General features: G+C 42.0%; 1 protein-coding gene across 1 annotated transcript in view; it reads right to left on the bottom strand.

The window, feature by feature from the left end:
• ARHGEF4 (Rho guanine nucleotide exchange factor 4) overlaps positions 1-25,460 on the bottom strand; it is a 123,954-nt gene that overhangs the window by 95,624 nt on the left and 2,870 nt on the right. The window contains exons 2-3 of the mRNA XM_075717194.1: positions 23,794-24,120; positions 17,128-17,257 (exon numbers count right to left, since the gene is read on the bottom strand). Coding sequence (XP_075573309.1) covers positions 17,128-17,257; positions 23,794-24,120 — 457 coding nt within the window. The remainder of the gene's footprint in view (positions 1-17,127; positions 17,258-23,793; positions 24,121-25,460) is intronic.

Genomic DNA, 25,460 nt, shown 5'->3' with positions numbered 1-25,460 from the left:
CTTGGTATATTGGTACATACACTGCATATTGGTATTATTATTGGTACAGCTGAACCTTTAGTTTCCATACAGCTCTTTTTTTTTTTTTAATTCAATAATTATGTAGACAGATTTTCCTCCTCCAAACTTGCATATGCCTTGATTTTTCTAAAGATCACTGCAAGGAATGACCTCAGTGACAGCTCCAAGAACAGGGAGCCACGTCCAATTAGTGCATACGCGCTGTTTGTAGTCTTCCTTTTCTTTTTAAAAGAATCTATGAGCTGCAGTTTCTAAGTGACAAGTGTGTCTTTCTACATGTGCATTTGAGTAGTGATTTGGTTCATGCTTAGCTGAGGGCTTCTAACACCTGGCAGGGAAAGATTTCATTGGCAGAGGGAGAGCATGGACAGCTTAATCCTACTCATTAAAACAGATCATTTGGCCTTAATATTGGGCCTCCTAGCACACCATCTTTTTGCCTACCTTTTTAAGGACAGACTTCAATAATAAAAAAAAAAAAAAAAAAAAAAAAAAGAGGCTAATTCAAAACTACCTCATGGAAACTATTTCCATTAGCCAAAGGGGAAATTCTTGCTAATTCACTCCCACATAGAAATTCATCTCTGCCAGCTGCTATGAAAACATAGCCAGTCTTATCTTTATTTGCTCTCAACATGAAACATTACAGTGATGTTATCATGTTTTTTGATTTAAAAAAAATAAAATAAAATCAAAGCTCTGCATTTTCCTGATGTTCCCAAACAAAAAACTTCTTTTTCAAGTTATTTTATAAATACTCATGTATCATTTACCTTCCAATACAACAGGATGGCACCAAATGTCTTAACAGTACATTTGAAATGGATTTCAAATTATTATTTAGGCATTTTTTAGATCCCTTAAGAATGGCTTTGAAAGAAACCTTATCTTTATCCATGGGTAGATAAACAAATTTAGAGCCTAAATCTAGAAATGCTTGTTTTTGAGAAACCTCACAGATGGTTTTGATAATAAGCATGTGGAATATTCTAAGTTTAACCAGTGAATGACTGTATATATACACACACTCAAATATGAGATAAAAAGAGAATTCAACAGACCAAGAACAAGAAGGACATTCAAAACAACTGATAGGGATTTTATTTCTTTGCATACTCAGTTGCCTTTGACACAAGAATTGCTTCCTGTTCTACTACTACTTGCCAGCTTACATGATGCTGGGAGGCCACAGAATACAGAAATCCACCTGCACGTGGGGCTGATGCGCCCACCAGAGCTTCCATAAGCACTCCTTGGGACACAGCACAACTTGGAAATGGCTCAATTACTCTAGCAAAGCAATTGCTTGCTCTTTGTCTGTACACCATGGCAAAAAAAAAAAAAAAAAAGTTACTTGAGCTCTTAGGAGCCAACATCATAGTCCAAGGAATCTCTTGCTCCTTGATTAGAAGGGATTGAGAATAACAACAGCAAAGCTCTATACGTGTTTAGGCAAATATACCCTGAGGTATATTTGTAGTGACAGCTGCCAACACTTGTATGTTCACATAATGTAATCCAAGCCAGTTAACCAGGTGCAAACTATGGTTCTATCAGTTTACACCCAAGCTAATGTCTTGCTTTCATGTGCAGACGCACCACTTCTAACAGCAGCTTTGTTGGAACCGCACAGCCACTGAAGGCATTCAATACTCACTAAGACAGCTCTCCAACAGACTTTGGGGCTTGCTCAGAAGAACAGTATCCTGTGCAGTCTAGTGCACTCAGCTTGCCCCTAGCACTTCTAAGCAAACTACTGAACTAGTTAGTTGGTTTAACAAACCTCAGACTAGGAAGTGTTTTGAGATGAGGCAGGATTCTAGTTAAATTAGAAACCTCCACAGATAATTACTGACCCTCAGAAGAGGGCTATATTTCTTTAAACCTTCAAAGATGCTTCTCATGATTCAGATGAATTGGAGAACAAGACCTTAATAGGGAATAAGCTTAGCTACAGACAAGCTTAGTAAGTTAAAGGATACATCCCAATAGCAAAGAAAAGGTATGATTGTTACCTATATTGTTTAACCTAACTAACTGCTAAGCAGCAATAGTGAAACCTCATCATCTGTAGGCAACAATTATACACATTATTCATGACCATCAGGCATATACACTATTGGCCAGCACATGTTATAACCTATTTTTTCACTGCTTTTTTTACCTACATGAAGTAGGTTCAGATAACCCAAATGAATAGGCACATTCAACAGTTATTCCAAGCCTTTGTATGTCTACCCAAAGGTAGAGAAAGGAAGAGTCAGGTAGGCTTCATGGTACCACCTCACTCCCCCTTCCATTTACTCTCTTGGACCATGCAAGTTTCCTGCTGCAAGAGCTGTGATGCTGGTAGTATCCAAATCAGGTGGCTTAAAGCCATTTCAGTTCCATCGAGAAAAATAGCAGCAACTGAAGCATGGATATACCCAAAAGAAGTGTTGGTCTGAAAGGCTACATTAAAGGTAACTGAATCTTTGAGGAAATACAGCCTTAGAAGTTGTCATATTCCTCAGCAAAGGTAATAGTACTCACAACTTACATGTTCTTCATGGGAGTTGTTTTGAAAGCAGAGAAGGAAAAGAATGAAGATGGTGTACCTGAACAGGGTGTACACCTGGGGAAGTGCCACAGGCAGTGCTCCCAAGGATTTACCTTTCTCTCCCTGCAAACGCAGCATCAGCAAAGATGGGAAAGTTTATCTCCTGGTAGGCACAGGTGGTAATCTGTGCCTCACAGGGAAATGATGAGAATAAGCATTTACTCCTTTTAAAACATAAAAAAAAAAAAAAAATCTCAAGAGAAAGTGAACTAACACCACCCCCCTAATACACTAAAATGTAATTAGAACTACAAAATAGCTCAACTTACAAAAACTGGTTCTGCTGCAAACAGAGGTACAGAAACATGATTAGACTTTTCTACCTACATTAACACTATTTTCTGTTCCTTTTTATGGAAAAGCATGAAGATAGAGGATATTTTGCACTGAAAAAACATTTAAATGTACTAAATGTGTTAGGTGGCCAAGTGTACATACACTTAGCATTTACTGAGGTTGCATTCACTGGAATGAACTCAACCACTATTAATGTAGATGCCCTCACTATTTGAGTATGATGCCAAGTCACAGCTCAACAACACTCAACACATTATTTAGAAGATGTATTTTCAAATAAGAAATCTTTACTCAAGCTTTAGGGCAGCTCATTAGTTCAGCCAAGAGATGTTAATCTTGTAATTCTTCCTCAAAAGTTCAGGATCTCCCTTAGGTTTACCTAACTGTATCAGTCACCATTACAAATGAATCCACATAGAGAGAAAAATCAAAGTTAATTTAGCATGGATTGTTGGGTGTTTTTTGGTTGGTTGGGTTTTTTGTGTTTTTGTTTGGTTTTTTTTTTTTTAAATTCATTGATTAATTGTTCAGAAGATGAGTGGAAGTTATTCTGGCAGGTGACACAGGAAATATATGGGGAGGGGGGGAACACATAGGACATGCTACAATGCAATCAATGAATCCAGCTGAAACATCCTAGCTCACAGTTTGCCAAGTCAAGGGTGAAACATAGCATCAACATGCTGTAGTGTATGCTTTGAGGCACTAACTCCCCACACTCCACCCCCCCCCCCCCCCCTCACCCCCCCCCCCCCCCCCCCCCCCCCCCCCCCCCGCCTTTGGAAGCATTCTGAAACACTTTGAACCTTAAATCAATCTCCCATTGTGTGACCTCTTTAACTCCTGCTGACTATGTGACCCTAGAGAAAGAAGGGTCAGTGGAATTATGCACTGCAGTCCATGAACACAGCTGCAGACATCAGTACGAAAAAGGCAGGGCTAGGGGAAGTAAAAGGAAAAAGAAAGAGCTCAAAAGAAAATCTCTCACCAAACAAGAAAGATGCAAAGCATTTGCCACAGCTCTATTACTGGCTCCTTCCTCAGCCACAATAATGAAATGAATGACTTGAAAAAACCTTTCTAAAAAAATGCCTTTTTTTTTTTTTTTAAGCTCTGGGGAAAAAAAGAAAAACCAAACCCTCCCCACTAATATTCTGTGTTTTCTTGTTTGTTTAAAGGCCGTATTCCCAAGGCTAGTAGATGAGCATATCTGCATATCAGAAGCCAGAAAACTGTGCAGAGGCACACTGAAGTGTAGTCTGTACAATTAAATTGCTACATATGCGCAAATACACAGATGATCTCTTCGGGAAACTATGGCAACCTCTAGTCCACCAAGTTGCAATTCCCCCTTTGTCCCTAGCTTTCTTTGCTCTTCTAGTCCTTCCCGGCTTGGACAAGCAAAAGAATAAACAGAAGTATTAATGAGGTTGGGATTGGACCTGCAACAAAGGAGCTGGAAAAGCAAAGAGACCTACTCACAAGCTTGAATCTAGAAATATTCTAAAGGAAACAAACTTTTCAGAAGAGCTGTACAACAGTGATGAATGGGATATAGGTAGCATGAGCCTGGGATACAAAGTCTTGCCTAGGAAACCAGGGTTAGAGTACCCATAGTGCCATGGAATCACTTGCTGGAGCACTGTCACAACTGACCTTTAATTTGGATGCCTCACATCTTTTTGTCCAGCTGAGATACTTAAGTCTTGACTTTCAGAATTGCTGAGCAACCCCAGCTCCCAGTCATTTTCTCACTGGAGTACTGCACTGGCCAAACATTTGGAAATTGTTTGTAAGTATTTAAAAATAGCAAGGCTACTATCCAAGTATCAAACTATATGTAGCTCTTTTTCGATCCTAAATCAAACTTTGAAAGCCTCTCAGGCCCTCTGTGAGGGTTATTGATGCTTACGAAGTCCTCTGGCATCCTCAAACGGAGAGCGTGGTAGAACTGCAAAGCATTCCCTCTTTTCATGTTTATATTTAGCCTCAGGGAGAAGGGCCTCCTCATGTAATGTAATGTATATTGACATTTACACGAAAAATACCATGGACTGATATTAAAAAACAGTAGAATTTTTCACTTCACACAAGTCTGAACTGTGTTTTTTGCATAATTTTTTCAAATGGCATTTGCACAGAAGTTTGTGCTGTAACAATGGATCTTTTCTCTTTCAATTCTGTATCACATTTAACTTCCCCTCTTGATCAATACATTACAAGAAAGTCAACTCCAAAACAAAAGGAATCATACTTCATTACTGATTGCAGAGGAAGATTATTAACCAAAGACAGCTTTTCCCCCTTGTGAACCTGGGAAAATGCTACCCATCTTTTCTACGTAGGGGATGTCAATTTGTATTTCTGAAATCACATGTTGTCAAATATATACATGTGTAAACATATGTACACACACACACACACATATGTCTTTTACATAGTTTAGATTTCAAGAGAGTAAAAAGAGAAACTGAAATGGCTGCATTCCAGTTGTCCTGAAGACCTCTCACCTCCCTTTCACTTCCACTTTTCAGTCACTTAAATCTGTTTTCTTCCTAATCTTCTCTGAAGTCTCAGACAGCAACAGACTCAGTATGAAGACCCCTATAGACAAGTTTATCTGCACACTGGGTGAAGAAAAGCAAAACCCTGTCTGCCAAGTCCACCTATCCACCCTTAAGGCCACTACTGGAAATGCAGAATCCCTTTAAAACAGAGACTGACTCATCTTCCAGCCCTTTTATAATGCAGCATTGGGCAGTTCATAGTGTTTCCACACAGTTTGTACTTTTTGTGCTCAACTTCTTGATGTGACACATGCCAAGATGCTGGAGACTCCCTGCTCCTCGAAGATGAGGACATTGCCATGCATTCTAGTTACCACTACTCTCATGCACTGCCAGCTGCTATTGCTCCTGCTGTTTTTGTTTAAGCAGCGTATTAAATTTTACCATTAAAAAATGTTATTTAGCACATGCTTTAAAGAAATCCTGCCTCACTTCTCTGATAGCCAATTGGCACTGATGGTGAGGAGCAGTTCTCCTACCACAGCTGCCTTAGTTTAATCCAAAGAATACCACCAGTAGAGCAGAAGCAAAGCAAAATAAATTCTTTTGGGAAATGCATTGCTCTCAAGGTTTACTCCTAATTCTGACCTGAATTTTGTTAGTAGTTAGAGGCAAACTGCTCAAACATCCTTTGCATGTGAAAAGACACTTACAAACCATAGTATTTTCAGGCAGCGAGGAGCCTGAAGGGCAGTGATCTGCTTTTATTATTGTATTGATATATCAATACTGTAATTATGAAACTTAATTTGGTTTCTCCCTGTCCTCAGTCTGTCTCTATACCATTTTCTATTCTATTCTATTTCCTTTCATCTCTGCACCTCCTGCTGAATGCATGCAGCATCCACAAAATGCCACCATGCCTCACAGCCTTTGGAACACAAATATTTCAGAAATGAAAGAGCATTTAGAAAAAGAGACTCCGCTTCAAAGTTTGTTTTTGCTATCAACCTTACTTTTTTTATATCACCGTACGTCATTTGTATCAACTGACCTGATTAAGCCCAAGAATGCATCCATGGAGGACAGCTGACAGCAAATCCTCTAAGACAGAGGGGACCAAACTGCCACTACTGCCCTGTGTGCAACTCTTTGAGTAGTAGTTTGAAGAAGGATCCTGTGCCAGGGTTACTTTATGCTAGTGTGAGAGCTATGCTGGGAATTATTTGCATTCCCAGTTACAGGAGAAAATGAGCCATCAGATGCTACTGAGATGCAGAATTGCATCCCCTTGCATTTGCAGCCCAGATCTTTCCCCAAAACACAGCGTCAATGGCCCAGTCTCACCCTGAGCCTTTTTTCCTGCTCCTGGACTCTCAGGACACACTGTAGGTATTTAGTGTTTCTTTGCCACCTAGAAGGTCTGCTGTGTGGGTTGGAAAGTCAGATAGGCTGGCCACGCTGCTGTAGTCCTTCCCCATATGATAGTACAGTTACTCTCACTTCAGCAGAGGACTCAAGAGCAGCAACAGAGATTTTATTAAACAGCCCCAAATCTACAGTAGCAGATGGAATTACAAGACCTTTCAATAATTAAAAGTGTATGTGACTGAAGTAGATTACAGAGAACTACACCTAAAATTCTTCCCAAGCCTTGCCTCTAGCTGATAGCACTGAGTATTTTTACTAAGGAAATGGCAGTCACTGGTGGCCTTGAAGGCACTTATCTGAATTTATCTGAGAGAAACTAATTTGCTGCAGTTCTGCTAAAAATCTCTCTAAACAGCAACAGTCAGGAAACAAACTGAACAGCTCAGCAATCACTGACCATTAAAATAATTTCCAGGCTCCTTTGCTAATATCAATTGGGAATGAGAAAGCTTCTTTCCCATGCTTGCAGTTCAAACATCCAAACCCTAAATAGGCACATTGGTGATTAAAAACTAGAATGCCAGATTCAGGCAGGCTGAGCCAGAACAGAGCCAGGCTATATGAACGTGCCTCCAAAACCTGGTTCAAAAAGGAATTAAATGAAGGATGGGAAAACAGAAACTGAACTTGAGCAGCTGGCTCAGGGAACTGCCTTTCCCTCTTTCAGTACACAGCAGTGCAAACCTACCTAGCCCTCATCTGCTGCACAGCACCTCGCTTGGACATTTTCTAAAGGCAGTAATACTCTACACTGGCATTTACACAGAGAAATGCCAGCCCTAACATTAGGCTCTATGTAAAAAGCTGAAATAAGAAATGCTGTTCCAAAAGGAAAGGACAGCTTTAATCAGGTAGAAGCCTAAGAGCTTTCATGCATTTTCCAAAGCCATTAAGAACCTATTTCTTGCCTTCTGACTTAAGTAGTATATTAAGGTTCTATGTCATTTTGGTTTAGCTGTAAGTCTGCTGGGGGGACAACTAGCAAACACTGAATATTTATTTCTCATGACTAAAGAGACTGCGTTTCCAAATTATATACTTTTTCCAGAAGGTTTTATTTGGTTTCTGAAGGTCAGTGCAATATCACAGAGCAGGTTTTTTTTTTTTATTTAAAAAAAAAAAAAAAACCCAACAAAAAAACAACCCCAAAAAAAAAAAAGGAGTCCCTTACCTGTAGCAGAGTGAAGACTCTCCAAGCTCCAGTATCTGGACAGGACGCCTCTCATCCCACCACCGCCACACACTACCCCACTGCTGTCTGAATCCGAACCCGGTGAGAGCCCGGAGCTTCCACTGCTACTGCAGTTTTCTCCACTGTGTGCCCCACTGGACTCACTGGGGCACTGCTGGGTCCTCATGCAGGCAGGTAAGAGGGAGAGCCAGGGGCTCTGCTCTGCTGGGGGAGGAAATGGGCAAAGTGCTCTATAGCTGCTCCCAGGGCAGTGGTACCTGGCAGCGCTGTCTGAGGACTGAGCTGGATTCCTATCCTCCTCTCTGCTTGTCTCGTTGCATCCTGACATCATAGGGGTCCACTAAGGAGGCTCCCTCTGTGGCAGCTCAACTGCTCTCAGCTGCAGCTTCTAGCAGCTGATTTTTATTAAAGCCTATTTCAAGGCATTAAAAAAGGAAGGGTGGGACAGAGATTTTTCCTCCTTATTTAGCAGAACTGTCAGATTAAAAATAAATAAGTGGGAATAGTAGAATTTCATGCATTTTAAAAATGCCCAAGTGAGAGAGACCTTGTGTTATCTGCATCCCCTGAGAACTCAGAAAGGACTTAACATATAAACTAATCATGTTTAGAACTGGCTGCTGCTGCTGCTATTGAAAAACTATTTTTGTAAGTCCTCAGAAAAAGAATTCAAAATGAAATCAAAGCCAGAAAAACACAGACTGAGATTTAGGGAGGTTGCAGCTGGGAGCTTTGAAAAATCATTTAGCATCCACTCCCAGACTGTAGACCTGGGATGGTCCCTATATCAGTGTGTGATCTGTGTAAGAGCCCTCAGTCCCAAGTGAAACAGCATCACTTTTTAATTAGAAAGTTTTATATTCTCATTACCTAACATGTGATTCAGTGTGTCCCTATAAAAAGAATTCTGAAAGAATACTAGTTTCCTGAGAATGCAGAAATACCTGTACTGTTTAACACCACCACAGAGGTTTTATGATAAAGGACATTTCCGGACTGCCACTCCGCTAAAACACCTGCCTTACAATGGCAAATTTATAAAACTATCAAAATAATTTAAGAGTAGCCACATGGCTTATACCATGTGCAACATAAAACATTATAAAACTTCTTATGCTAGTTACCAGAGTAAGTGTAAGACCAGAACTAGATTGCTTCAGTGTGAGACTATCCAGGTCAGCTGTAAGTTAGCCAGGTGAGACTTTGTAACTATGGGTTTGGACTGAAGTAAATGAGGAGCTCTGCTCCACTAGCACAGGTGGGAGGGTGACAGCTGCCCATAGGTGGGACACAAAGGAGCATGCTGGGAAATATCAAACTGCTCCTACCATTTACAAAGTGAATGTGTGTCTAGGCACCCAAACCCAAAATTAAAAGCCTAATTTCACAGAAGAATTGAAAATGCTTGTTTTACTATTTCTGCATAAGCTAATTCTGTCCAAAGTAAATAAAGCCACATTATTATACAGCCATCACAGCCTTCTCTAACAGAAAGACTCCTTTGACTTTGCCTCACTGTCTGTGCAACAGCAGGGTTATTTTATTTCAGTAATACTTCTGTTTTACTGAGCATTTCCTAAAAGAAAAAACCTTTGCCCTCCATCACTGAATGTTACTACAAAGCATCCGACAATACTGAACTAACTTTTGAGTCCTTAAATGTTTCAGCTATTCTTTACAAGAAAGGTCTCTGCAGTAGTAGCAAAAATAACATTTCTACAGTGGCCCGTAACAAAAAAAATCCTTCAATTATCTTCTGAGTGTAGCTACTTAGACCAAAATATCTTCCTCTAATGCCTCCCAATACAGAAATGGAAATGTGTTCTTGATTTGACTGCAGTAGAACCACTCTTCTGCATTGATCTGGTCCTTCCAGGGCCTCCTAGAACTGCCTACATTAAAGTACCAATGGAGAGAAACACTTCTTGATTATAATAATGGAGGAGAAGGCAAGTTAAGGATTAACAACAAAGATGAACGCAGCTGTTCTGTTGATGTGGAGCACAGGGCACTGAGAAAAGGAAGGGACAGTGCAGCTCTTCAGACATGAAAGGTGCTAAGGAGAGGCTACAATTCAGTCCTAATTATCCTGCCTCTGCTCCTTGAAATCTGTGCTTGGTACATGAGAAGTAAGGAAACTCCAAGTACCTGTATCTCTCCTTGACTGAACTACTAAATCCAACACTATTTACAGAGGCTCTGTAGCAACTACCCTTGCCTGGAAGATCTCTGCCCTCAACCTGCTTAAATCACTCCATCTGTTCCTGTGCTAACCCTCCCACTCTCTGGACTGGACATCTTGGCAAATACCAAAAAGATGTTTATTTAGTGCCAGAGACAACAGTGCTGTAATCCTAGCTGAAGGTGCTACAGAGGTATGCATATTATATGTATGTACTGGATAGGCATGTTTCTAATAGAATGGAAAGAGAGGAAAAGTACTAAGGTTGTGGAAAGCACAATATTATATCAGAGTTCAAAACTGCAACCCATCACAGAGGGGTTCGACCTGACTACAGATTTTTTTTTTTTAAAGTCTACATAGAGATTTTCTTCTGTGACACTAGAGAGAGAAGGCAGCTAAAGTTGCTGCAGCAGCAACTGATTTCAGCTACAGAGTAAGGATCTCACTGTGCAACCTGATCAATATAGTCAAGCCAGCCTGAGCCTTGGACAGCCTGATCCTAAATATCTGCTGGACTTGTTAGTCTCTGTTGGGTTCTCCTTTAGCCTCATAGCTTTGAATGGCGATTGCCAGAATCACTCAGAATTTGCTAGGATCTTTTTCACTCTTTGCCCCATGGAAATTTTTTATTGGTATGCTAAACCTTTCACCTCAGTAGCTAATACATACAATCCCACTCAACCTGCTAACGACAAATTTTCAGGAACTCAGCCATCATCTGGCCCAGCTTTTAAGGTTGGATGAAAATCTCTAAGTGAGCACATGTTATCAGAGACCTCACAGAACACAAATATATGTGGCTGTGGTTAAACAGAATCAAGACTGACATAGTGGGTCTAATCTTTCTGTGATTCAGAAACAAAGTGAAAAATACAGTAGGCAACACGATTGCCTTTTAGCCACTTAAATTCAATGGTACTTCCATGGGTTAATGAGGATGGAATGGACATTTCATGCTACAGCTACAATGAGGACTTGCATACCACTTTTTTCTGTGTCCCTTCAAGAACTAAAATGACAAAAATGGAATAAATAGCTCAGCTTGTTATTTTGCTGAACTACAAGACTGCTAAATATTTATAAGACATAATGAAGCCCTGTTATTAAGCTAATATTTTCCCTCTTGAATAGATTTCTCCAGTGGCTGTCAAACATCTTCACATTAACTGTTGCCAAGTGTGAGCCTAACAGCCCATCTATAGCTGGGAAAAGAAGATGAAAATTGGACACATGATGTCAAGTAAACAAACAGTCAGTCCCTTTGCCTCTGAGAAATATTTTCCACTATACCAGTGAGGCCAGAGGATAGCTCAGTATCACTAAATGGTCACTGTTTTCCAGACTATCCACAAAAGATTCAGACTTTGAGAACTTGGCTTGCCTCTTCTTACTGCTTATGCAAGATTTCCAAAGCCACCAGTACGTTCAACAGCAGTACACATCAGTCAGGATGAATTCATGCCTCTTTGGTTGGCATAACCAACACCAGCACTGTGGTGGAACTCCTGGGCATCTCTTGTTGATATTTGATAGCAGGAAATTTAAAGATCTTAGGCTGTTTAAATCTGACAAGACAGAGGGAAAATTGCCAAAAGGATTCAGTCTGCATTTAAATAATGATTTTAAATAATACAGGTTTAAGATCTGTTATAGCACAGCTACAAACCTGATCTAGTCATACACTAGTTACAAGTTTCTCCCCTCTATGAAGATATGACAAACCCTGAAGGTTTATGGTCATACATGTGACCCTATCCAAAAATTTCACAGATTCTCTGAGAGGTAGAATTCTCTGGGGGGAAACATCTGGGAGAAGGTAACAAGTGCAAGCACAAAATAGAAAAGTCTCTAGATGAGAAGCACAGAAAGCAGTGAGAGCAGGGTCTTCAAGGAACTACACCTCCAACCCTCAGACAATTACCCATGTCTGTCTGTCACAGTGTCACCTTGTGATTGTCTCCTGCTGAAAAGTCCCTATGGAAAAGCTCAGTGGTGGCAGCACCTCCCCAGGAATTTCCCTCTGCTCTAGACCTGTGGGCTAGTAGCTCCCACACCCAGAACTGCTCATCTCCTAACTTCAGCCCAGTCATAGCTATGTTGCCAAGCCACTTTCCATCATCTATCAGCAGTCCTGGTTAACAGGGGAGGTCCCTGATGACTGGAGGCTTGCCAATGTGGTGCCCATCTACATGAAGGGCCAGAAGGAGGACCCGGGAAACTACAGGCCTGTCAGCCTGACCTTGGTGCCAGGAAAGATTATGGAGAGGTTCATATTGAGTGAACTCAACAGCCAAGTGCAGGTCAACCAGGGGATCAGGACCAGCCAGCATGGGTTCATGAAAGGCAGGTCCTGCTTGACCAACCTGATCTCCTTCTATGACCTGGTGACCCACCTGCTGGATGAAGGAAAGGCTGTGGATGTCATTTACCTGGACTTTAGCAAAGATTTTGACACCGTCTCCCATAATATTCTCCTTGGGAAGGTGGCAGCTCATGGCTTGGACGGGCGTAGTCTTCACTGGGTAAAAAACTGGTTGGGTGGCCGAGCCCAGAGAGTTGTGGTAAATGGAGTTAAGTCCAGTTGGCAGCCAGTCATGAGCGGTGTTCCGCAGGGCTCTGTTTTGGGGCCAGCCTTGTTTAATATCCTTATCGATGATCTGGATGAGGGGATTGAGTGCACCCTCAGTAAGTCTGCAGAAAACACCACACTGGGTGGGAGTGTCAATCTGCTGGAGGGTAGGATGACCCTGCAGAGGGATCTGGACAGGCTGGACCGATGGGCCGAGGCCAACTGTATGAGGTTCAACAAGGCCAAGTGCCGGGTCCTGCACTTTGGTCACAACAACCCCATGCAACGCTACAGGCTTGGGGAAGAGTGGCTGGAAAGCTGCCTGGCCGAAAAGGACCTGGAGCTGTTGGTTGACAGCCGGCTGAACATGAGCCAGCAGTGTGCCCAGGTGGCCAAGAAGGCCAACAGCATCCTGGCTTGTATCAGGAATAGTGTGGCCAGCAGGAGCAGGGAGGTGATTGTCCCACTGTACTCGGCGCTGGTGAGGCCACACCTGGAATACTGTGTCCAGTTTTGGGCCCCTCAATACAAGAAAGACATTGAGGTGCTGGAGTGTGTCCAGAGAAGGACAACAAAGCTGGTGAAGGGTCTGGAGCACAGGCCTTATGAGGAGCGGCTGAGGGAACTGGGATTGTTTAGCCTAGAGAAGAGGAGGCTGAGGGGAGACCTTATCGCTCTCTACAACTACCTGAAAGGAGGTTGTAGTGAGGCAGGTGCTGGTCATTTTTCCCAAGTAACAAGTGATAGGATGAGAGGAAATGGGCTCAAGCTGCACCAGGGGAGGTTTAGGTTGGAAATTAGGAGAAATTTCTTTACGGAAAGGGTAGTCAAGCATTGGAACAGGCTGCCCAGAGGGGTGGTGGAGTCACCATCCCTGGAAGTGTTCAAAAAATGGGTAGATGTGGCACTTTGGGACATGGTTTAGTCTAGTCTACCCTTAATTGGTTTAGTGTGGACTTGGTAGTGTAGGTTAATGTTTGGACTGGATGATCTTAAAGGTCTTTTCCAACCTAAACGATTCTACAATTCTATGTTCTCACAGCTGCATCCACTGTCCATCAAACAGCCTCCCAGTGACATCCCCAATTTTAGGCACTGTCTTCAGGTTACAAATAAACAGATAGCAGACTCAGGAGAGAGAGATGGGGAAGGAGAGGATAAGATAGGCTAAAGACAAACATGCTAGTCCACTGCTTTAACCCAAAGCCTTGTTATCCTACCACTGCTCTCATCCGTGCATTTTGGACCCTTCCCTCTTACCCCTCTCCTGGGGCAATTCCTCAGTCAAATGGTCTCTCAAGATCTTCAGAGGCTGCCAAAAAGCAGAAAAGCATTCCCATATCTACATTAGGAAGTGACTTGTTTCCTACGCTGGTCTACCACTCTAGCTCAGCCTATTCAAACACTGCAGTAAACCAGGTAGAAAGGAACAGATACTGCAGGGTACAAATGAAGACATGGGCATAACAAGACAACTAAAGGGGAAAGACACTTGATATTCATCAATACTACCTGCCAAAGTGCGTGGTGCAGCCAAGAAGGTCCTTCCAAAGTGTTTAAACATTCCCAATGTTTGAACAGGACTGTTAACTTTGCTAACCTCGGGGGTGCATGTGTGTGAGCGTGCACGTGCATGTTGGTGGGGGTGTTCAACCTCTATACTTCTCTGGAGGAGGCTCAAGACTCATTCAGTGTTCTCTGAATACAGAGATTAGCACCACCTCAGCTGCTCTTTATTTCGCAGGTATTAGAGCCATCTGCTGGTTCCTCACAGTTTTCTCAAGTGGCTGCTCTGGACAGAAGAGGTGACAGGAAGGCAGTCTGCAAAACTTGATCAGTGACCAAAAGCACCACAGTATGCCTGATCCCAACTACTGGGATATCCAAATGACAGGTTTGAGCCTGCCTCATTTCTCCCAGCATGACAAAGGCAGAGAGAACAATGTCTCAGTGCTCTAGTAGCAGTGACCAGTCAGAGGAAGCTAAAAAGCACAGCAGATACAGCATTAAAATTAAGCTCTTGTCCCAGCACTCATGGTATGTTCTAGTTGGGAACAGGCAGCTTCACCTAAAAATAGTAAGTTTGTGCCCAGCTAAGCTCTTGTCCTCAGGTAATTGGGGAGGTGCATGACAGAAGTCTTATAGCTGTGCATGCAACCTTTTGGATCATGACAGCCATGTTTTCATACCTAAAGAACTAGAAAGGGCTCCAAAATACTCCATCCCCCACAGCTGCTGCAGCATTCTCTGCACAAGGTCGCCAGGTGCAGACATTGGCAGTGAGAATTTTATCCATATATTCAACATGGAAGTATATAGTACCAACGCATATTGCACAGTACTTTCATATCCAGTGTCTTTTATGACTAAAGCATATGCTAGGATCATTAATCTAATTTTAAGGTTCCTAACTCTAAAGCTGCAACTGTGTGTATTAAATGGATTCATAATTTAATTTATATTTATTTTAAATGACCTACAGCTCTGTTAAAAGCAACAGGTATCACAAGAAAGCTGTACAACAATCAAAGAGAGCATTCTGCTGAACTACTGCTGCTTCAAGGACATTTCCAATCCTAAAATTGATCCAACAACTTAAGAGTATTGCTTCAGTAATTTGCAGTTTTCTTCCCAGACACATCCTACCACAGGAAGGACATGTGCACATGCTCATCACCCCCAAAATGCTTCACATGAAGCCCACAAACAGCAGCTAATAGAGGTGGCTATGGTAGAAGCATTACAGTGCTTCCTCTGTTCATCAGGTTTCTCCCCCACTAGGATGTTTTTTGGTGGTGGAAAAAGGGTTCTGCTTAATTTCATTTGTTTTGCTACATTTACACAGAAATTCTTGAGGTCTGGACCAAGTCATAGTATAAAATTCACCTGTACCTACCTCAGGAATATTGTGTGAGTTGTAGATGATTCAGGTTTCATGCCCCATTTCTAGACAGCATATAAACACCTATAGCACTACCAACTGGTCAATCTACATTTACTCCCCCTATTCACCCTCCAAAATTCATACATATTTTTTAACTCCCTCAGGTCCCAGTTGGGAACTATTGTGAAATTTGTATCAGCTGTGACTCAGAATTTACTTCTATGACAGCAGCGCTTAGGGATTTTAGCTAATGTCAGAGATGCACAGACAACTCGACAATGATGGGTTTCCATCTGGGATTTCCAGGGAGTAAAGCTGCAGCTTTTTTAATTCAGCCAGGGAGTTGGTCGTGTTAGGGCAACACCAGATGCTTGTGACAGCAAGTGATCAAAGCCCTCAGTGCTGAGAGAGCAGAGGCAGGGCTCTTGACACCATGATAATAAGTAGTGTGTTTTCTTATTTCCAGATGAAACCTCATGACTCTGTGCATGAGTTGTATGAAGTGGCAGAAAGCAAACCAGCTTTCCTGACAAAATTTGTGACCATTCAACTCTGATGTAATTAGCACAATATTGTCGTCCCTTAACTAGGTAATTCCAGCAGTGTTTAATCAATGGTACAAAGAGACTTTCTGAGGCAGAAATGGCAGCTTGGCACCCAACTGTGGTTAGCTTTTCCAGGCTAAATTCCTAACCACCAAACAACTCCTCTGCAGTCTGCTTTTCTTATCCTACCCCAAAGTTCTATCATAGAGACATCTGCAGTGTTTGGGCAGGCACTGTCAGACAGAGAATTGAAAAACCTAGCAAGAATACATCTCATTGTTTAATAATCTGTGCAACTTACATTTTAATTCTGAGAAAGCATCACTCATTGGAAATGAAACAGACATGATGCTTCATGCACGTTCCTCATGAAAATACAGCATCCTTGTTCTTGAAGATGATTTATTTAAAGTACAGGAAATGTCTACCTCTAGGGGCTCATTTAGTTGCTTTAGTGCCTAATTAGCAACTTGAGAGGAACCTCACCATACCCACCGTAGTACTCTCCAGCAAATACAAGGCAGAGAGTCTGTTTCATCTGCAGAAACCTAATTCAAGAGTGTGATATATATGACATCATCCTAGGTGAGACAGAGTTCTCATGAGACAACACAATGTTTCTACATCAAGCACACTATTATTGCTATTAGTGATCTTTTCCTCACTAGAAAGCTGACCACTGCCTTTAAAGAGCACCCTGGTTATTCACTCAGGAAGAAAACAAAGCAGAACAGGAAAAGCACATGAAAGAATTCACTCTAAAGCAGATTTCTGCTCAGACATGAATTCAGCATTCAACATAAATAGGTTAGAATGCTTATCACATAGTTTCCATACTCAGTAAATCAGAGCTTAATTCTCTCATAATTCACGTCCAGCTAGGACTAGTGTACACACCAGGAGAGGAGATGCGCCATTTCCAGCCCACACAGTCTAAGCCTGTCGGAGTGCTCTGGGAAAATGGATGCAGTTTCAGTGGTAGGATGTCAAAGGCAACAGCAGATGCAATGGATGGACTTATTCCAGCCTGCAACAAGAGAGGGAAAACAAAGACAACAAACATTAAACTTAGATGCCCTGTAGGACAAAATGTAGTATTCATCACGGAGCACCTCTTTCCACCTCTGATGCCTGCTCATGTTAGTACATTAGTAGACACATGTGGATGACTATGGCTAGAGAGGTTAGAAAACAGCAAGAAGGCAGGAAAACTGCAAGGTAATAAGAACAGGAGAAGTGGATAACCAGGTACTGGACTCATACTTCACATACTACCACACATACCTACATTCACAGAAAGTTTCACTCCTTCCTATGAAGCGTATCTAGTGGGAGGGGGAAGCATATCCCCCCAACAAGTCATCCTCTCAGCTACAGAACTGTTTCCTACAACTTTATGACTAATAATTCCTGTTCTGGTATTTAACATGTAAATAAAGGTTTTCCCTTCAGAGATTTATTGGTACCAGTCCCCAACCATATAGGACGTGGATAACACAACATTATTCTCTTCAGTGAAAGGTATAAATAGGATCTCTTGCTCTCTCCTCTACCTGGCTGACTGACTTTACAAAACTTACACAGCTTCATGAAACTTTGAAACTCTACACCATTGCCAGATCTCATTGGATTAATAACTTTTGCTGGTTTAAGGGGGGAAAACGTATAGATACGTACACACAGCTAATGACCTCTAATGCCTCAGTAAGTCAGGCTTAAAATAAACAAAAATACAAGATTTTATTTTGTTTAAGAAATCACACAATCATACAAACCACTGCCATAAAGATACTCCATCCACCCACAAACCAACCCATTCTCTCATGCAGACATTCACTTGAAGTTTAAAAAAAAAAAAAATTATCAGCAAAATCCAAAATGTAAACAAGGTTGTTCTCATTTTCTGTGTCAAAACCAATATTTTCTGGCAGTCTCCCCACACCAACAAACTTTCAGTGTTTTCTGTCTCCTCTCATCCACCCTGAAACAGAAATAATGTCTGCTTGATATAGGGAAACAAGACCAACATTCCCCTGCTACTTCACCAGGGAATCACAAGATACTGGGCAAGATACTAAAGTATATAGATCATCTGACAATGAACAATACAGATTGTAGTTATATTCACTGAAACTTGTAGTACTAAATGCATAATGCAGGTACGCTTTTATTCCTTTTTCCTTCTCTCTCTTTTCTCCCTGATACCTCCTATGGCTGGCATACACAGAAAATATCAATGACTGCAGGCAACTGGGAGATCAGCTGGTCAGTAAGCACTGGTCCCATGGGTGTAGCCATTTTTCATCTCTGTATTGCTACTGCCCCTTCCTTTTGCTGCTGTGACATTCAGTTACAATATATCCATCCTTCACTGAACCAAGAGTTTGGGGTATTGAGGTCCACTAGTTTATCTAGGATCTTTCCTTCTCCCTACCAGCCCACACTATGTTCCATCAGCATGAAGTCTTGCTGACTAGCCTTGATGCTGAAGCCTCTTCTTTAGAAGATGGCAATTAGTCAAAATATCCTTCCAAAACAAAACAGCAAACTAAGCCCACTGAATAGCCACACACTACCCAAGCTGCTGAAAGTGCTGCTGCTCTGTGACTGGTTTGCTTTATTCTTCCTGGACTTACTTTCCTAAGACAAAGAGAACGCAGCCAATACTTTGGCACAAATCACCATCTCCTGAGGGATAGCATGAACCCTGTTCAAATTAACCTGAGCAGTGCCTGTTTGTCTAGAAAAGTCACAGCAAAGCCCCAGTGGGAGCACATGCTCTTCCAGTGACAATGAAATAAGAAAAACAGACAACTTACTGAGCTACTGTTCTGAAAATGCCAAGGGTAAAGTCTATGTTATTTACATGACAGGTGATAGAAAACATTATTGTTCTGTTTAAGACTAGGAAGCAGAATCCAGGCTTAGGGGTGTTACAATAAAAACTGCAGGCTTCATTCTTATTCTTCTCCATGACATCAGAGCAAGTTTCAGGTACAGGCATCATGTGATTTCTGCAGCAGGGGAGCCAGGCCTGTACAACCCAAAGTCAGGAGAAGCAGCATTTTCAGAGATGTTAGTAATACGTGGGCAGAGTTTCCTCCAACTTGCAAGTGAGGGGAGGGGACATGAGGAACCAGAGTATAGTAAAGACCCTCTCTTCTACATTTTCTGATATGGGTTCAAGGGGGTTATTTCTGTGCTCTTACATGCAGCAGTTCAGTCCCTGGGACATGCGTTTACCCCTGTTGTGTGTCTGTGCCTTGTCAGGTGCACAACAGAGGGAGACATCTCATTCAATCCCCTCTCCAAAGTGTGTTCATTACCCTCTTGAAGTGTACCTGAGGTGCCCACAGTGCTCATAACCATGGTAGCACGCAGCAAAACTTAATTGTCTCTTATTTCACATGGGGTAAAAATCAGATTTCCAGGAGTCATATTCAGGATGATAAGCTAAAGATCTATTTTTCACTGCTTCTCATTTTTCTTTCAAAATAAAAGAGCACGCTGCTTCTGCACTATACCCCCTCTGGGTATAGTCCCCTGATGGGCCTTTTAGGAATCTCTCTAATTTGGCAGTGCAGCAACTGTGCTCTAACAAATGTATGTAGAAGCCATGTCTGTGCTTCTATTGCTGTGCACTGGAGAGGCATCAAGCTTAGCAGTCAAGTTTTAACTTTTTGTCAAAATAGGAAAGAGCAGGATGGGAGCAGACAGGTAGTTCAGAGACATCACTAAAACAGTTTTTGCAAAAATAATTCCCAAAACAGAGCCCGTTGCCATTACGGCATTACATGTATCAGTGGTTTGGGGCATTGTCTCTGCTCCAGCTAGGGAATTTATACTGCATTTAAAATAAGTAACAGGACCCCAGGCTATACCATGAAACCCATCACCATGTGAAGGGCAAAGCCTATGGCCAAGCAAAAGAAAATAGATTAATCCACAGCCATGTAAGTTTCTCATCTTCCACTTCAGGGGGTGCTACCTTCAAAGGCTTGCCATGATCTGTTAAATGTTAACACTTTAAGGTACAAGAGCAGAAGCTACTCAGCCTGTTACCGGTAGCATTTCATTACAAGGGATAGCTGGGTCAAGCTTTGAGTTTGACTCCAGGGATTTACACAGACTGTTCCCATTTAAAGCAGATGAGCAGCTTACTGGACCTAAGCAAAACAAACACCAGTATACAGAATTGTTTAGGTCTAGTATTTCAAGTGGTTATTTTTTTACTTTAAAGGTAGTTTCTTAACTGTTTGTGCATCTCCCTCAGAATCCCAACTGCCAGCCTTCAGAATACCTTCTTATTACCACTATACTCATTTGTGTGCATTGATCTGAATGTTAAGAGTGGTATCAGAAATCAGCACTTGAAAAATAAAGAATTTATTTTCTATTCCTCCCTGGTCTGACCTATTAAGCCATTTCCACAATATTGCAGCATTACATCACTTTGTATGCTGACCTGATCTTGACTTAACACAACATGACTTGCCATACTGAAGCCACACGCCAAGGCAGCCATGTGTCAGAAAACATCAGACTTGCAATTTCAGATCTCCAAAGCTCCACACAGTCGCCTTGTTCCAGTCACAAAACCACAACAGACAATGAACATCTTACAAAGCTTCTTTTGTGATAATTTATTTCTCCTTCTAAAAAGGGATTTAGCATCCTTCTAAAACTGCCCTCAGACACTGCAGCTTGTGACAGCACTCCCACCACACTTAGCAGTATGAATAATCCAGCATTATTACAGGAATAGAGCATTGCAAAGACAGAATAAAACACAATAGGAAAAAAAAAAGACCACATGATGACTACTATAAATAAAAAAAATAGAGGCCAAGAAATGCAGTTATATAGGCATACAGGAAATAGCCCTTGAATCCCAACAGATGTGTCAGTAAAACTTAACATTGTACTTTCTTGACCTGCCCACAAAGATAAAAAGTGGTAATAACCTGCATAACACACTTAAATTAACAGAAAGAGTAAAAACCAAGTCTACGTACATGCTACTAGATATCTTCTACTCACTTCTACTACCTAAAGAAGAATAATCCAGAAAAATAACTCAGGCCCATAAGCCCCATAGGCAGGTGATATTAAGTGACAATACCTCACTGGGCACAGAGGCAGCTGCAAATCATTACACAGCTGATCACGATTTAGAGGCAAGTTTGCACCAGAAAATAAGGGTGGAAATGCTAAAGGAGCAACTGTTTTCTGGCAGCATCAAAATGTGTAGTCAATCGGCAAAACAGACAGCATTCAAGCTGTGTAATCTGGTGGCTCTAGGGGAAGCTATTGAGGTAACTGGTCATTCCTCTTAGAAGCACTAATGGTCTCAGTGCTGGCCAACATACCCTGCAGCATGAGCTAGATTTCCATTGCTATCCATGGTTGTCAAGGAATTGTAAGAAATATTTTTAGCATGTTTTAATGGCTTCTGTTTATCACTGAGCCAGGGATCCATTTTTCCCTAGCTTATTCCATGCTTGTACAGCTCTAAGCACTCAGAATTCTGAACAAGTTAGAAAAGTAACATAATTAATTCTTTTTAAATTTTTTTAATCTTAACATACACATGCCTCAGGAGCATTACTCATTGTCTTCAACACATAGGTAGCAGTGGGGCTGAGCCAAGGAAGCATCCTCACTGAACTGAGAGTAGGCAACATACCACAGAATCATACCCAGTACTCATCCAAGCATCAACTGGCAACATTTTGTTTTGAAGAGCCCTACAAATACAAAAAATAGCACAGATTTTTAAGCCCCGTTTCTTGAGGAGGGAGAACAGTGGGCAGTTTTTCAGCAACCCTGTTTCTGGAATTGGCCTGGCTTTCTGCCCCAGGTCTCCATCAGCTTCAATGGGAGGCTCTCCCAGGCAAACAGATATGAGGCAGCAGGCTTACTCCCAACAAGCCACAGTGGATAAGCTGAGCTGTGTCAGATGAATGTTTCCCCCCTGCCATTCACAGAACTCTTTGTGTGCATAAGCTCAAGCATGTGCTGAAGTGGTAACAGGACTGGTGCCTCAGCTCCCCTCAAACGTTGTCATTTTGATGCAAGACCAACCAGAAACAGGCAACCAGGACAAGAGAGAGAAAGGGAAGCAAATGCAAGTAACAGACCAAAAGCCTGAAGAAAGCTTTTATTTTAATATCTGCTACTTGATTTCAAGCTTGCTCAGAAGTTTCCTCCATATTATCATCAGATGCTGCATGGAGTGTCCCTCTATCTCATGTACTTTTCCTCCAGAAGTCCTTTTTTATGTATGAAAGCTACATTTGGTGCTTGGATACAGATTCATGGCTCTCCCTGAAGGGAACAGACCTTAGCTCTGGATCCAAAAGTAACAGATGCCATCAGTGTGAGTCACAATAGCCACAAAGTTTATCACAAGCAATCACAATGCTGATCTAAAAGTCTTCCGTGGTGGAGAGGAGAATACAAATCGCTAACACTCCAATGGCAACGTTCTCTCAAGCATTTCACAGCAGGAATTTGCCTCAGTAGGAAGTGTGGAGTTGGCCACAGATACAAGGGAAATCTAATTTAGAAGTCACTTTTTAAAGTTACACAGCAATGCCACAGGGCACAGAATGAGATTTCATCAGTTTAATTTCTATTGATTTAAGGCAACTTTGATTTGCTCCCTGCCCTCCCTATCTTTCAGCTCACAGAGCAATCTGTTGTTCTTGCATCCTAGTGTCCCGTGTAGCCTGGGGCAGGAACTGCTCACTTAACAGCAACTAAAAAACTCACCACTGTCCTGGTTTTAGCTGGGATAGAGTTAATTTTCTTCCTAGTAGCAGGCATAGTGCTGTGTTTTGGATTTAGTACGAGAAGAATGCTGATAACACACTGATGTTTTAGTTGTTGCTAAGTACTGCTTATGCTAGGCAAGGACTTTTCAGCTTCCCATGCTCTGCCAGGTACACAAGAAACTGGGAGGGGGCACAGCCAGCATAGTTGATCCAAACTGCCCAAAGGGCTATTCCATACCATATGACGTCATGCTCAGTATATAAACGGGGGGGGGGGGGGGGGTGGGGGGGGGGTTGCTGGCCGGGGAGCAGTGATCACTGCTCGAGAACTGTCTGGGTATCAGTCAGCAGGTGGGGTGAGCAATTGCATTGTGCATCACTTACTTTGTATATTATTATTATCATTATTATATTGTTATTATTATCATTACTATTTTACTTTATTTCAATTATTAAACTGTTCTTATCTCAACCCAGGAGTGTTTCTCACTCTTACTCCTCCAATTCTCTCCCTCATCCCATGGGGGTAGGGGGAGTGAGCGAGCAGCTGCGTGGTGCTTAGTTGCTGGCTGGGGCTAAACCATGACAACCACCTTTAAAGATCACCACTTATGAACCAGTTCAGTGTTTAATCAGTCTCCACAGACTACCAGGCCCAAACAAAAGCAGACAGAACTGGTACCAGACAAAATGGAAGGACAGGAGTATGATGACAGTAGAAAGAAGCAGCTGGAGCAGAGAGGAAGACAGTGCCAGAGAATGAGGAGGACGGTGTACAGTTTCTTACTTTTAACTGGTCCTCTGGGAGGTGTCGCAATTGAATCCCTCTCTCTGGCTGTGTCTCCTTCTCTAGCTTCCTTTTTTGGTTCCTCTCCATCCAAACATCATCGAAGCTGAAGCACTTATAGAGGGGTTTAGGTCTCTTCCTCCTCCTCTCTGGAATCTCCTTGGCTTTTTCATCTGGAGCAAGGAAGGAAGGCCTCCAGGCTTTGCTCTCAAGGGTGGAGATAGGGCGTGGGGATGGTGGAACCTGTGGGGGCCTTCTTTTGCGATGGGGAACCCATTTCTCATTTGGCCTCTTTTCAGGTGGCGTCTGACATTGCTGTTTAGACTCCTGTTTTACAAACAGCAGGTGAAAACACAGGGTTTGTTGGCTGGAAATTTTGTTTGCTTCAAATCAGGTTGAACAGAAGATGGTAAATCTCAGTTATGTAGCCCCAGAACTATTCAGAAGAAAATGCTTTCCCAAGAGTACTGGCTGGCTGAAACCAGCCTGTCTACTCACTCAGCCATCTCTATAGGCTTAGGGGTACTCCACCCTGAAGCAGCAGCTCTCCTATCCTTTGAGGGTGTACTATACACTCCCTCTGCACAGGACAATGCCCTTTTCACCCTCATTCTAGATAGCATATTACAATAACATTACTACTGGGATTTAGGACACTCTGTCCGCATAATGTTATTTACGAAGACAGACAGTATCTCTGAAAATAGAATAATGACCAGTCTTGTCTGTCTGTCTTTTCCAACTGTACTTCAGTTACACATTGTTAAAAGGTTTCCTGGATGCCTGCAGGTCTGATACATTAAGGCCTGTGCTCCTCGTGTGCTCTTTGTGCTATCCATTTTATTTCCTTGGTGTTGGGTGAGGCATTGCACAGCTTTGCACTTCACTCTCATTTGCTTTAAACGAGTGGTTGCACAAAATTACAGCTTTTATACTGGAATTACTTGAGATTAAGCGTGCCCTGAGGCATCTAACTACCACTCCAGGTAGCATCAGTGTTACAATCAATAATATTTAAGGTGGGAGATAACAACATTGAGGAATGAATGATCTCAGGAGTCTCTTTTCATGCCAAGAAAATGTTGTGTCCTGACAATAGTAACTCTCCAGTTTCTCACACTTCATTTGAAGAACTTAAACACAGCAACCCTTAAACCACTGCAGGCACTTCCTATCTACTCTCAATTAACCAGCAATCCCAGATCGATTCTTCTTTGCCACTGGCAAGAGATGCCACAGTCTAGAAACACTCCTTATCTACTAGATGCTATGCAAAAAGGAAAGTGTATCCTGCTGGTATTCTATGCCTAACCCCATCATATTGGAGGGGAGCAAGGAAAAGAACTTGCACAGATTCCAAACATGGTACATATTAGGACTATTCACTCTTGCCTGCTGGGTAACACAATTATGTAAGTAAAATCATGCCACAAACAGTCAGAATAATTTTGTAATGAAGGCCCTGCCACATTGGAAAACTGGTAATTGTTCTGTCTTGCTGTTTTCAGCAAAAAATCTTTGTCCCGGATATAACTTGGAGAATGTTAACCATTAGCAGGTAATGAGAGAGGTGCTGGTCTGTGCTCCATCAGGATAAGAAGGGTTACTTACCAGTGTGGTAGCCAGAGGCATCAGGGGCAAGCTGATCCATTGCAGTTTGGTACAGC

Source organism: Pelecanus crispus, chromosome 9 (assembly GCF_030463565.1).
Source record: "Pelecanus crispus isolate bPelCri1 chromosome 9, bPelCri1.pri, whole genome shotgun sequence".
Classification (NCBI taxonomy): Eukaryota; Metazoa; Chordata; class Aves; order Pelecaniformes; family Pelecanidae; genus Pelecanus; species Pelecanus crispus.
Note: the sequence above shows the minus strand (reverse complement) of the source record. Positions and strands in the feature narration are given on the sequence as shown.